General features: G+C 42.8%; 1 protein-coding gene across 1 annotated transcript in view; it reads left to right on the forward strand.

The window, feature by feature from the left end:
* Positions 1-404: 404 nt before the first annotated feature.
* Positions 405-14,611, forward strand: part of LOC126955313 (extracellular matrix organizing protein FRAS1-like) — a 38,501-nt gene continuing 24,294 nt past the window's right edge. The window contains exons 1-4 of the mRNA XM_050791753.1: positions 405-537; positions 821-1,000; positions 13,031-13,155; positions 13,451-13,591. Coding sequence (XP_050647710.1) covers positions 13,520-13,591 — 72 coding nt within the window. The 5' untranslated portion in view covers positions 405-537; positions 821-1,000; positions 13,031-13,155; positions 13,451-13,519. The remainder of the gene's footprint in view (positions 538-820; positions 1,001-13,030; positions 13,156-13,450; positions 13,592-14,611) is intronic.

Genomic DNA, 14,611 nt, shown 5'->3' on the forward strand with positions numbered 1-14,611 from the left:
GGTGCAGCTCTGTGTCTTCTTGCCCTTGTGATTCGGATATATAATAGGGTCACTCCAGGTGATGTGGGTGTGGTCAGTGCACATTTACACATGGGCAGTTTTGTGGATCTAGTTTTCATGAGATATCCTTAGAGGCTGAGCTGATCTTTCAAAAAGGCTCGGCCTTAACCATGAGAAATGTCGCTTGGGGTGATTTTGCTGTGAGAAGGTCTTTGGTTATGAGAAAGTAGATGGTGGGAGAGGAAAAGGAGGAAATGAAAACTTTAGATTAAAATGTCAAAAGCAGTGTCAAAGTGAGGAAGGTGTGAATTGATTCATTGGTGTGAACACCAATTGAATTCCTACCTCTTGCTTCAGAAATAAGGGCAGAAAGCACTAATAGCAAACCTTGATTTTTTTTTTTTTTCCTTTTTATAGGCCATGTAGAATATAGTCATGGAACAGGAGAACCTGGCGGAAGCTTTGCTTTTAAATTTGATGTGGTTGATGGAGAAGGCAACAGATTGATTGACCAGTCATTTTCCATCAGCGTTCTAGGTAAAGGGACATTTGATTTTCTAATATAAAACTATTTTAGCAGTTCTGAGGTTACATAGTTTACACTTTGTTCACCTCAAGGCTCGAGTCCTTCCCTTTACCTAGCTGGTGTGGAAACTGAAAATCATACCCCCTTTATTGCACAAACCCCTGGCTCCTTGGTGTGCTGTCTAACACACAGGTCTAGAGATGACTTTGATCTTACTTCTTGGCACCAGGCCTAGAATTAAAGAAAGGAGGCTGAGAATATGCCATTTCAAAGCACTATTTCTGATATTTTCAGAAGACAAATCCCCACCAGTCATCATCACCAATAAAGGACTGGTCTTGGATGAAAACTCAGTAAAGAAAATCACCACCCTGCAGCTGTCGGCCACTGACCAGGACAGTGGCCCTACAGAATTGATCTACAGAATCACCAGACAGCCCCAGTTGGGCCACCTGGAACATGCAACATCACCAGGTAAGTCTATCATCTCTTGATTTATTGAATCAAAACTTAGGCCTTAGTAAGTATTGAGGGCAGCCACATCATGTATCATGTATACCTAGAATCTGCCTTAATTCATATTTATTTTCTGCCTCACTGATTTTGACCATTATGCACTGCCTTGTATTATACTTAGCACACAGCAGGTGCTTAATGATTACTCCCTGAAGGTAAATTAAAAAGTACATGTAAAATTTTCTATATGCAATCTTGTCTCCATAACTAGATGATAAATTCCTTTAGGGCAAACACTGCATCCTGCTTTTCATCTATACTCCCTTGAGCACTTGTGCAAGGCATTCTGCAGGGCTTAAAAATTCAATCCAGTGAATAGTGAGTGAGCAAGTGTACTGAGCAAGATTCTGGTTTAGCTGCTGTTCAGGAAGTGAAGATGAATGAGATACAATCCTTCCCCTCCAGAGTTCTCTACTGGGTAAGAAAAGGAACCTTTGCACATAACCATAACTCAGGGGAAAATATGGCAGGTGTTTTAAGAAAGGTATAAACATGGTGTTGTAGGAGTTTAAAAATGGGAGAGGCTACATTGGGTGAGAAAGTGCACAGAGGTCGCATTTAAGAGTGCCGTTGGAAGGCAGAGTTTGGGCATACAGAATTTGTATTCTTTCCAGAGACGGGAATAGCATGAGAGGCACATTCAAACAACAAGTAGGCCAATTTAACTGAAGCACATATTCTAAAAATAGTAGGAGATGGGGCTCATGCATAGATTGAGAGTTTATGGAGGATCTTCGAAGCTGGGATAAGTAACCTCTATTTAATTTAATAAGCAATAGTGAGTTACTGTGGAATTTTGAGCAAGGAAGAAAAGTGAAATTCATCAGGTAGTGTCTAACAGGAAGAACTGAAGGAAAGAAAAAGGAGGCAGTGGCAGGGGTTAGAAAACTTTCACATTTGGCCAGGTAGAAGGTAGTGGGGTTTCACCTAGAGCAGCAGCCATGAGAATAGTAACATGAGAATAATGTGAGAGAGAATTCCTGTACCTAGTAAGTACTCAATAGACATTTGTTGGTTGAATGAAGGAAGGAAGAAAGGAAGGAATTTCAGGGGAGAACCTGTACAAGTTGGGAGCTGAATGACTGTGAGTGACAAGAGATATTTTCTGAATAAACAATCTAGAGCCAGGTGCAGTGGCTCACACCTGTAATCCCAGCACTTTGGGAGGCTGAGGTAGGAGGATCTCGCTTAAGTCCAGGAGTTTGAGACCAGCCTGGGCAACAGAGTGAGACCCCGTTTCTTTTCTTTTCTTTTTTTTCTTTTTCTTTTTTTTTTTTTTTTTTTTGAGATGGAGTCTCGCTCTGTCACCTAGGCTGGAGTGCAGTGGCGCAATCTCAGCTCACTGCAAGCTCTACCTCCCGGGTTCACGCCTCCCGGGTTCACGCCATTCTACTGCCTCAGCCTCCCAAGTAGCTGGGACTACAGGTGCCTGCCACCACACCCAGCTAATTTTTTGTATTTTTAGTAGAGATGGGGTTTCACCTTGTTAGCCAGGATGGTCTCGATCTCCTGACCTCATGATCCGCCTGTCTTGGCCTCCCAAAGTGCTGGGATTACAGGCTTAAGCCACCGCGTCCGGCCTCTTTTCTTTTCTTTTCTTTTTTTTTAAAAGGCCAGATGTGGTGATGCACATTTGTAGTCATAGCTACTTGGGAGGCTGAGACAGGAGGACTGCTTGAGCCTGGGATTTGAGGCTGCAGTGATCTGTGATTGCACCACTGCACTGCAGCTTGGTGACAGAGCCAGACCCTATCTCAAAAAAAAAGACAATCTAAAGGTAGAATGATCTTTATTTCTTGGAACACAGAGGCAGTGACAGCATGTTGGAGATTTAGAGCTTCATGGATTCTTTTCATATTTTAGGTTATAGAGTCTTCATTAATTCAACCAGGGAAATGGAAAAACAGGAGAAGTTCCTGCCCTGATTGTACTCACTTTCTAATGCAAGGATTTCAACAGCAAGGAAGCAAACACATATATGCTGTGTCAGATGGTGATGAGTGTCCAGGAGAAGTAAGGGTATTCCCGGGAGAACACAGCAAGCGGGTGAGGGAAGGCCTCTTTAATAATAAGATGACAGTTGAGCAGGCATCTGAAGAAAGCCAGGGAGCTGGCCATGCTGATACATTAAAAAAAAAAGGACATTCCAGACAGAGGGATCAGCAAATGTCAACATCCTGAGGCGGGTTCCATCAGGCAAATCACGTTCAAGACGTAGCAAGGAGACCAGGGTGGCTGCAGCAGAGTGAATGAAGGGGAGAGTTGGGAGAGATGAGCTTTAAAAGATGGAGGGTGATCAAATGGAGGAAGTGAGGGAGGCAGACCGCATCTGGGTCCAGAGCGATGGTGGAGGAGGGCGTGTTGTACGTGTGGCAGGAGGGCGTACAGAGAGATGGACAAATTGGCTAAAATCCCTAGTGGGAATTAGAGCAGGTCACCTGCCTGGGGGAAGTATGCAGTGCAGCACCCCCAAGACCTTGGCTACTGAGATATTAGATAAAGAATTCATGAGCTAATTGTCTCTGCCAGAATTCTGGAAGGCTGCTGATTGTATCTCTCCAAAGATTAAAGGGCAGACTTGGCTGTTGTGTTAGGCGGCGCATCCCCACCGTGCAGAGCCTTCAAAGGTCTGAGCTTCCGCAAGGCACTACCATTGCCTCCCTGCTGGTCAGTAGCAGTCCCAGCTCTTCCCTGACCCCAGCTGTGTTAAGAGTCCTGTTGGGGAGGCAGGGGCTCCAAATTTGCTTTTTCTGTTTTCACAGCCCTCAGCCTTTCCTGGGCTTAAAATCTGGTGACTGAAACCAAGCCAGCTCTGGTTCAGGAGAGGCCAGTAGGTGATCATGCCTCCTCCTCCTGGAGCAGCGCCCTCCAGAAGTGGAGGGATGCCCTCTACCTGGGATGGTTCCTTCAGGTGCCCTTTTCCGATGGGCTTGACTTCCTAATTCACACCTTTCCCAGTCCCTACCAGGTTTTCTCAATCTGCCTGTTTCCAGTAACTCTGAAGACAGCAGATACAAGGTTCCAGCCCTCTTCTCATTACTCTGAGGCGCCCCTCCCCATGGCTGGTAGAGCATGACTTCTCTGCCCTCCTCATCACCAACCCCATACTGAGCCCCTTCTGTTTCATTTTGCCAGGATTGTCTCCTTCCTTACCTCCCCAGCATGAGAAAATGTTCATGGGGGTGGTTGTTTTTACATGTCAAAAGTCTCCCTTTGGAGGAAGTACATGTTGAATACTTACTGGCCTCCCTGAAGGCCAGTGGCTACAGCTTAGCGAAAAGCAGCAGCACCTCACCCCACTTGTCTCCATGGGTGACGATGGGTTTACCAGAAGTTGGAGTTGAGGGGGGCGGAGGCGGGGGGGGGGGTTCTGTTATTTCCAAGAAGAGCAGAGCAACTTCTAGGCCAGTGTCTGTAGTACGGGGCAAGATATTTATTTGGGGACCAGACGCCTCCTGGAATTATTATTAATCATTGGTGCTGCAGACACCCTCCTGATGGTTAACTGGGAAATAGACTTATTTTGATGCTGTCTTGCTTGGTCAGCTGATTATAATTGACTGTCCTCTGTAGAGAGAAAAGGTGGGGAAATCTCTTCTTCCCCATAGGAGATGTAGGGAGCCATCTGCCTATGCAAACTGTGCAGAAGACAGACCTGAGCCTTCTGTCACCGAAGAGAGTCCAGTCCCTGTATGCGCTATTTTTCCGAGATTGAGCAGGCCACACCCTCACATCAGGGTTTCCCTCTGTCAATAGACCCAAAATATCCCTGTTTTTCTTGGGATATGAGAGTAAGGAGTTATATTAACTAAGATAGAAGCTAAGCTGCTGGACCAAGGAGACCCCAAAATACAATGATTTCAACAAGACATTCGTTTTCTCTCAGAGTAATCCAAAGGCAGGTGGCCCAGGGGTGTGAGGTGACTCAGTGATCCTCAATGTGAGGCTTCCACCTCTGGGCCAAGGTGAATGCTGCAGCTGTGGTCATCCCCCAGCCAGCAGAAAGGAAGAAAAGGCCAGGGGAGCCCCACATCCATTTTGTTTTTAGGAGTATTACTGGAAGAACACACGTCACTTTTTTTTTTTTTTTTTTTTTTTGAGATGGAATCTCACTCTGTCACCCAGGCTGGAATGCAGTGGTGCAATCTTGGCTCATTGCAAGCTCTGCCTCCTAGGTTCAAGTGATTCTTGTGCCTCGGCCTCCGGGGTGCCTGGGATTACAGGCATACACCACCACACCTGGCTAAATTTTGTATTTTCAGTAGAAACGGGGTTTCGCCATGTTGGCCAGGTTGGTGTTGAACTCCTGACCTCAAGTGAGCTGCCTGCTTCAGCATCTGAAAGTGCTGTGTTTACAGGCATGAGCCACTGTGCCAGGCCTCAGATAACATATGTCACCTTCCAGTGGCAAAAGCATATGTGTGCAAAGCTGTGAGGTGGCTGGAGAATGTAGACTTTAACTGGGTATCTAATTACTTAACTAATAGTCAGGAGTCGTATCTTTTTTAAGCAGGGGGAAGTAATATTGGGATATAGTTATTTCCAGGACAACACTGGTTTTCAAGGGATAGGGCATTTGGTTGTCACCCCTAGGGTACAAGTTGTCACACTGATTCAGATGGGGATGAAGGCTAATGGTGGCTAAACAAGCATTTAGAGGGTAGAGATAGGGATGCTATTAATAAATGTCCTGCAATGAATGGGATAAGCCCTGAACCAAATAATTGTTCTGTCTAAAAGGCCAGTAGTGGATTAGTGAGAACTAGTAGGCTGTGGCATCTAATCCTAAGTCTGAATCCTCGTTCTTACTTTTAGCTTTATTCCTGATAGAGCATATTGAAATCAGCAGAGCTCCAAGAGACAGCTCTCAACACAACACAACTCTCAACACCACAACTCTCAACACCTTACTCATTTCAGTCTCACCCCACGTGCTTCGTTCAGGAGTTAGGTAGTTGCTGCTTCTGCAATATTTCAAGGAGGGCTACCTCCTGCTGGATTCCCCTCACCAGTTACAACACACCTTCCTCAAAGCCTGAAGTGACATAATGGCTGCTTGGCCAGATGAAGAAAAGGTCCTCTCTGATCTGCCAGAATTTCTAAAGGCATTTAGAGACCCATTAAAAGGCCCTTTGCTGGTGGGCAACCAGGGGAAAGCCACAGTTGCTCTCCTGCCCCTGTGGAGTCCACTGGAAGCTGAAGCAGAGCCTGAAATAAACTTTTCAGATGACGTTAGTGCTTAGCAAAGGCAAGCAGAGAAGGACTTCTGCACCACAGGAGGGCAGCGGCAGCGGGTACCAGAGGTCGATCTCCTCGCTGGTCAGCCCCCAAAGCTTCTTGATTCTGTGAGAGATGCTGCTTGAAGAAAAGCATTATGTACAGTGCTTAGCTTCATGCAGCCTCTGTGAATCGCAGGTTACAAAGAGTATTTCCCCACCCTTCTGGGAATGTGGAACTAACCCCTGTGTTGTTATTGTTGTTTTAGCCATTCTCAGGATCCTATCTTGCTCTTAAATCTTAAAATCAGGCAGATGAAGAGCTTCACCCTCATCAAATTGAAAATCCTTTCATCAGCTATTTACTAATCACCGACGTACCCACGAAAGTGAGTACCCTCGAGGACGAGTCTAGACATCTTAAATCCTTAAATCCTTTGGCTGTTACAAAACTCTGCAGGGAACCCTTTCTTGCTAAGAGTTAACTTATCAAGGTGTCACCCACAAATTTTCCACTTTCTACTTTGTACTCGCTGCCAAGTTCTCATTTCTTGAAGGAGCTAAATTAAAGCTCTAAAAAAGGTAAACCATCTTTCAGACAAGCATCTCTTCCCTTCCTTACCCCAGTTGACCTTTTAAGGCCACTTCTGAAAGTTCTCAGGGAAGTGGACATTTTGTCCAGAAGTCGTAATATCATCTCAACAAGATTGCAAAATGGAGGGACAGCATCATGAGAGCCTGTGTGGCTTGGGCAGATAATATTGTCCTTAGGGAATGCACAGTTAGAGAGAGAGAGAGGTCAAAGTGAGAACTTCCAGGTAATGTCCTGGGCTTTGACTCAGTCACCTCCATAAATCAGACTACCCTGGAGTCCAGGCTGCCTCCTGGGATGTGTGAGCTACGGGATAGTTAAACCTCTTCAGCTGTGCATGCACCCTCAGCCCACTCATAATCCTCATTCCTCACTAGCTTTCTATCTTTGTGGAGGCTAGTCTGTATCGTGTCCTCATGTATGGAGAAATCGCAGTACGAAGCCCCCTTTAGGCTACCTAGTCATGACTACAGTTTAAGGGCCAACCCTTAGCACTTACCAGTTTAGTAACAGTCATATGAAGCATTATTTTTATTCACCAGATATAAATAGTTCTCTTGTCAGTAAATCCACACAATTTCTCTTATTAAAAATATTGCAGAATTCAAAACAGAAAACCAAATATCACATGTTGTCACGTATAAGCAAGAGCTTAACATTGGGTATACGTGGACATAAAGATGGGAACCTTAGACACTGGGGAGGGAAGGGGTGGGGGGAAAGGCTGAAAAACTTACTATTGGATATTGTGTTCACTATGTGGGTGACAGGATCAACAGAAGCCCAAACTTCAGCATCACACAATATACCCTGTCACAAACCTGTACATGTACCCCTGAATCTAAAATAATTTTTTAAACCTGCAGAATTCATATAACTTCAGACATAACCACCGCTGCCCCCACCACTGCACAGATCAAATAAGATCAAATACTTGATGTTAGTGTCATCCACCATTTTATCTGCTACCTCTGAGGGGGCTATGACTCTTCCAGTTATAGAGATGACAAAAAAATACAATGAAATAAGGCAGTGTGTTACACTAGCCTATGTGACTCATATAGGACAGAAAGAAAGCATTTAAAAAAAAAAAAGAAACCAAAGCAGGTTTTCTGATTGTTCTTTCTACTCTTCTATTACATCAAGCGTTCTCAGCTCTATTTGGACATTAGAATCACGTGAGTGATTAGAATGTTACACATTAGAATCGTCTGAGTGAGTGGCATGTGTTTAAAAATAATGATACCTGGGCCCCACCTAGACCAATAAATAGAGACTCCTAGAGATGGGGCTTAGAATATAAGTGTCTTTTAAAAGGACCCCAGTGAAATTCTATTTATAGGCTGGTTTGTAATTACATACATATGGTACTTGTCATATTAGAGTTGCTTCCTTCCCTCCTTTTCTCCTTGCCTGCCTTTCTCCCTTCAGCAAACACTTACTGCTACAAGAGACTACTTAGTTTTGGAAGTGGGGGACGTGTAGAAAAATATGTGCATGTGTGTTTCGGTAGCCAGGCACACATAATTTGGTACACACATAATTCACACACATGTTCGGTAGCCACATGGCAGAGGACAGGGGCAGCCCAAAGCACGCATGGCAGGTACCACCTAAGAGAGGGGTGGGGGTTAGTTGGGAAACAGTTCTCAGAGGTGATGCTTTAGCAATGGTGTTATTTCATTTCCTCTTTATTCCAACCTCTTTCAGTATTGTGAGACCATCCAAAATAGGATGCACCCATTGTCTTGGTTGGGTTCTCCCTGAGAGCAGAGGCATATTAGCTTGCTAGGGCTACCATTAAAAAGTTTCACAGAATATGCAGTTTAAACAACAGAAATCTATTGTCTCACAGTTCTGGTGGCTGCAAGTTTGAGATCAAGGTATTGGTAGGACTGGCTTCTTCTGAGAGCTGTGAAGAAAGGACCTGCCACAGGCCTCTCTCCTTGGCTTGGAGATGGCCATCTTTTCGTTTATGTGCTGTTCTCCCTGTTTAGATATGTCTGTATCCAAATTTATCTTTTTTATGACACCAGTCATATTCCATTAGGGTCCACCCCAATGACCTCATGTGATCTAATTACGTCTACGTTGACACTATTTCCAGATAAGCCACATTCTAAAATACTGGGGCTTGGGATTTCAACATGTGAATTTGGGGTAGGGAAAGGGTGCAATTCAACCTATCACAAGAGGCTTTGCAAAAATCCTGAAGCTAGAAGGCTGAGAGTCTCCCACAGGATGAGCTTCAGATAGGACATGGACATGGGTAACATGCATGGAACTGCCCACAGCTGTGCTGCAAGCGGGAGGTCTGAGGCATCATCTAACAAGCTGTTAAGAAGGCAATTTCTTCAGAGATGCTTTATTTCCACACCATTTCCCTGACCTGGACTCTGCTTTCTTTGGCATGCTGGCCCTCCAGGGGAATTGGAAAGACTGACAGGGTTAATGTGGGTCTCCATAATACTGCCAGATACATAGTTTAGCCAGCAGGTTAGTGATTGAAAACACCTTCAATGGGATTAAAACCCTTCAAGATATTTCAAATTGCAACTGCCTGCTGTGACAGCGGTAGGGACAATATGTGATTAGAAACACCACCTTGCTGGCAAATGAGCAGATGAAGTCTTCCAAAACCCAATTAGCAAAGGCTAAAATTTTAAAAATAAAAAGTGGATGAGGATGGAAAATATAGTCATGCATTGCTTAACAATGGGGAATACATTCTGAGAAATGCATTGTCAGGCGATTTCATTATTTTGTGAACATCACAGAGTATGCTTACATAAACCTAGATGACATAACCTGCTACACACCTGGGCTATATGCATAGCCTGTTGCTCCTAAGCAACAAACCTGTGCAACGTGTTACTATACTGAATACCGTAGGGAATTGTAACATGATGGTAAGTATTTGTGTATCGGCACATATCTACACATGGAAAATGTACAGTATTGTAATTTTATGGGATCACCATCATATGCAGTCCGTTGTTGACCGAAACTGAAATGTCATTATGTGGCGCATGACTGTATGTGCTCAAGAGAACCTCTTAGGTATAGATTATAGTGGATAATCTAAACTAATTCACCAAATATGGTTTGAGCACTTACTGTGTTCCAGGGGTTATTCTAGGTGCACATCAGTGAAGAAACATGAAAAATTCTTGTCCTCTTAAAACTCAGGTTCTAGATGCAACTTGTTACCCCTGGCACATATTTATGAGTGTCATTTAAACGATAATATTAAAACCCATCAAAATCAATATTTCACACAAGAAAGAGGGTACAGCCAATAAGCCATTTTAGAAGGAACTACTCAAAAATATTGTGGTTTTTTTTTTTGAGTGGTAAGTCTATGAATGATATTTCTTTCCTACATGTCTAGATTTTTCACATTTTCTTTAATAGACATATATTACTTTCATATTGAAAAAGCGTTAAAGAAGAAGAGTGAAATTCAAGAGGTTTCTTATCTAGATGAGTTTTACAAAAAGTGCTCCTAGAAGGCGTAAACTTTGTAATTAGACTGCCTCGAGTTCCAATTTCAGCACTGCCCCTTTATTAGCTATGTGACATAGGGTATGTCACATAACATTTTAATTATATAAATTACAGTGTCATGATATACAAAATGGGGGTAACGTGCTAACCTCAACCTCCCAGAGTTGTTAAAAGATAAAATTCAACATACATAAGCAGCCTTTAAACTGTGTTCCACCCATAATAGGTGCTCAATGTTTGCTAGATTGAATTAGGAAAGTCCCACTAAGGTCAAGCCTAGCACTCTCGTGCAATGTAGTGAGAATATAAAATGGTACTACCACCTTGGAAAAGCAGTTTAGCAGTTTCCCAAAAAATTACACATACACCTAACATATATTCCAGGCATTTCACTCCTAGAGGTTTACCAAGAAGAATGAAAGCTTATGTCCATACAAAGATTTGCACACTAATCATCACAGCAGCTTTATATGTGTAGCATGCTAAATGAAAGAAACTAGACACAAAATAGTATATACTATATAATTCTATTTATTGAAAAGTAGAGAAAATGCCAACTAATCTGTAGCATCAGAAAGCAATTCATTGGTTGCTTTGCGATGGAGTAGGCGATGGGAAAGGGAAGGATGGAAGGATTATGAAGCGTAAGTTGGAAACTCGGGGCTGAAGAATTGGTTCACTATTTTGAATGAGGTGATGGTTTCTGGGTGTGCCAAAGCTTATGAAATTGCACACTTTACGCCGGGGGCAGAGGCTCACGCCTGTAATCCCAGCACTTTGGGAGGCCGAGGTGGGTGGATCACCTGAGGTCAGGAGTTAGAGACCAGCCTGGCCAACGTGGTGAAACCCAGTTTCTACTAAAAATACAAAAATTAGGCAGGTATGGTGGTAGTGTGTGCCTGTAATTCCAGCTACTCAGGAGGCTGAGGCAGGAGAATCACTTGAACCTGGGAGGCGGAGGTTGCAGTGAGCTGAGATTGTGTCACTGCACTCCAGCCTGGGCAACAAAGCAAGACCCTATCTCAAAAAAAAAAAAAAAAAAGAAAGAAAGAAAGAAAAGAAAAAGAAATTGCACACTCTATATATGTGTAATTTATTATGTGTCAATTTTACCTCAATAAAAAAATATTTTTAAAAATCAATCTCAAGAGGAAGGCAAAATCTATCACCTTTCTTAATCAGTCTTAGACTTCCATAAAGGGAACAGTGAATTAGGTGACCAGTTGATGGTGAGAATCCAAATGAGATTTTCCTGTGAGCTATGAGAATGGATTCACAGCAGGGGGAAGAGATTTAAATTTCTCAGTACAGCCAGTCTGAAGTTATTAAATTTTTAAAGAATGGTATGGATTTCTGTCCAGAGCCAAAAGACAAAGCTATAAGACAGGGTGCTACATTTCTTGCCTGTCAAGAACTGATGTAGCAAGCACAGAAATATAAAATGCCTCATCAAAAAATTAATGCCCCCATATTCGGGAGGCTATTGTATCTGTGTGACAAATTTCAGATGATAAGGAGAGATGCAAATGTAAACCATGTGGGTTGATTTTTTTTTTTTTTTTTTTTCTTCTTAAAGATACAGCAGTGATACTGATGTCACCCTTAAATATATGAGTCAATGTAGAATCTTTGTTTTCTTTGTAGGTTAACAATGACAAATCATAAAACCCAGAATACAGCAAATCAATTTCAGGGCCAAACTAAAGGACTAGATTACATTGATTAATACCTCAAAACCCAGAATCAGAAGGAGATAATCTGTGCTAGAGGATGAAAAGATGTGATTTTCATTTCAGTCTTGATTGGCACCTGGGTGTGAGCGCTAGCAGCCCTAAGATAGAAGCAACAATTCCAAGTTGTTTTGCTAAATGTTGTGAGGCATTTAAAACAGAGACATTGCACATTAATGGGATAGTTTGCCATTGTTTAAAATTTCTTTCAAACTTTTTGTTTTAAAAATGACTCTGGAAAAAAAATTTAACATGATTTTTTTCTCTATTATGTTATTAAAGGGTATTGTTTTTCCAGGTCATTTTTGATTTGGTATGGAATAATTGCTCATGCCCCAAAGTCATGCGGTAAGTTTTGTTACTGCCTGACTGGCTAAAGTGGGATGGGAGAAGCTAGAATCGTAGACCTGAGAGTTGAAAGGAACCTTGAAGAATATCCAATAAAATTATGGCAGCCAGGGATGGCTTACCAATCACAGAAACAAAGCCATGTGTAGCCACGCCCTGTAACGTTAGTTTAAAAGCTAAACCGTTATGCAATATTTAAAATGAGGGTAGGTCTTCAGAAAGGACTGTGACGCTTGGGGGAATATAAAACTGAAGAGAGAGGGGCTTGGAGAATAAGACAATGGCTCTACCTTTCACAGATTTTACCTACATATATAAATCCCAAGAGAAAGAAGAGTAATATTGATTGAACACCTGCTGTTGGCTTGGCACATAGAAGCCACTATAATTAAGTTAACATGCTCTCCCACAGAATATATGCTCTTGTATCCACAAACAACTCTTAACACAAGGTCCTCAAGAGCAGGACATAAATGCTATAAGAAAAATACAAAGGACTGTCTCTCTCTCTGGTGAGAGTGTGACACTTCCCTAGCCTTAGATGTATGGCTAGCATTTTAATATCCTCTCTGTTTCTCTCTTCCCCTTTTTCTAGGTATCCAGATTAGTTCCTTTACTCAAGCTGACCTGACTTCACGAAATGTTCAATATGTCCATTCTAGTGAGGCTGAGAAACATTCAGATGCCTTCAGCTTTACACTGTCTGATGGAGTCAATGAGGTAGGTGAGCACTGGACTCCATCCTTGAAAAGTACTGATTCCTCACCATCTTCTTTGAATAGAGTAGGCAGAGTGACTGGTGAAAAGAGAGCTTCATTTTCCTCTGCTCTCAGTCAAGGAGTAGGGGCAGCCTCTGTAGCCAGCTTGGTTCTTGCCCAAGAGGACTCACTTTGGGGCTCCTAATTATTGACTTGTGCCAGAAATGTGTGAAAGGGAAAGTAGAGATCACCTACCTTGGACTTGTTGGGTAGGTGCTAGGGACAGGTGTCCCACCTGCACTTTCCTGCCATTCTAGGTAACTCAGACTTTCCATATCACTCTTCACCCTGTCGATGATTTGCTGCCCATCGTACAGAACTCAGGGATGCGGGTGCAGGAGGGCGTGAGGAAGACCATCACAGAGTTTGAGCTTAAGGCGGTGGATGCTGACACAGAGGTAAGAGCGCTTCCTCCCCTGGGTTCTCTGGCTAAATGAGAGGCTGACCTGGTGGCAGCTATCGCTTTGCAGCTGTGCATCCTGATGGTAGGGAGGACCTGTAAGGTGAGTGCAAACGTCCTTGAAGGATTAAGAAACAGAAGATACCCTGTCCTTCTAGAAAAGAAAATCAAATGCATTTGAGATAAAATTGCTTTAAACCCTTTCTAAAAACCTAAATACATTCATCCTCTCCCTTGAGTACATGTAACAATCCTTTTAACATGTTATAGCTCTTGCTATAATGCTGATTTTGTACTGATCTACAGAAAATCAGGTAGATGACATTTTACCCATTAGCGTGAACAGGGATTTTCCATACCTATATGCCCTTTTCTCCATTTCACCTCCTTCATCCAGACTTCTCTGATGGCAACAAATTATTACAATTTGAGCCTCCTCAAAAACTAGGCTTTGTACAGTAAAACAGCGCATGTGGAGACTAAGCTCTTATTCTCATTCTTCCAGATTAAAGCATCTCACATTCTGACATGACTTAGCTCGCATAAACTCATACTGCTACACTTATTAATTAGTTCTCTGTGCCAGCACTCTTTGATTGATTGATTCTTTCATCAAATATTAATTACGTATGATGTTCTAGGCTCTGCTGTAGATGCTAAAGACAGGGCTGTAACAAGACAGATAAAGTTGCAGGCTTAGAGAGTTTACTACCTTTAGTTGGGGAAAAGACAGTAAAGAAAGAAGGAACATACTATGATCAGATACAATGAGTGCTATGAAGAAAAATAAAGGCAGATGAGGGAGATAGAGATTGATAGATGTGCTACTTCAGAGTATCCAAAGAAGGCCTCTCTGAGGAGGTCATACTTTAGCAAAGACATTGTTAAGCAAAAGGGCAAGCTATGCAGTTATCTGGGAGAATTCACCCTCCAGACAGCGGAACCAGAAATGCAAAGGCACTGTGATCTAGTGCACTTAGACTCTGGGAATAACTGTAGCAAAGGTGGCAAGAGGCCA

The sequence above is a fragment of the Macaca thibetana genome, chromosome 5, assembly GCF_024542745.1.
Source record: "Macaca thibetana thibetana isolate TM-01 chromosome 5, ASM2454274v1, whole genome shotgun sequence".
NCBI lineage: Eukaryota > Metazoa > Chordata > Mammalia > Primates > Cercopithecidae > Macaca > Macaca thibetana.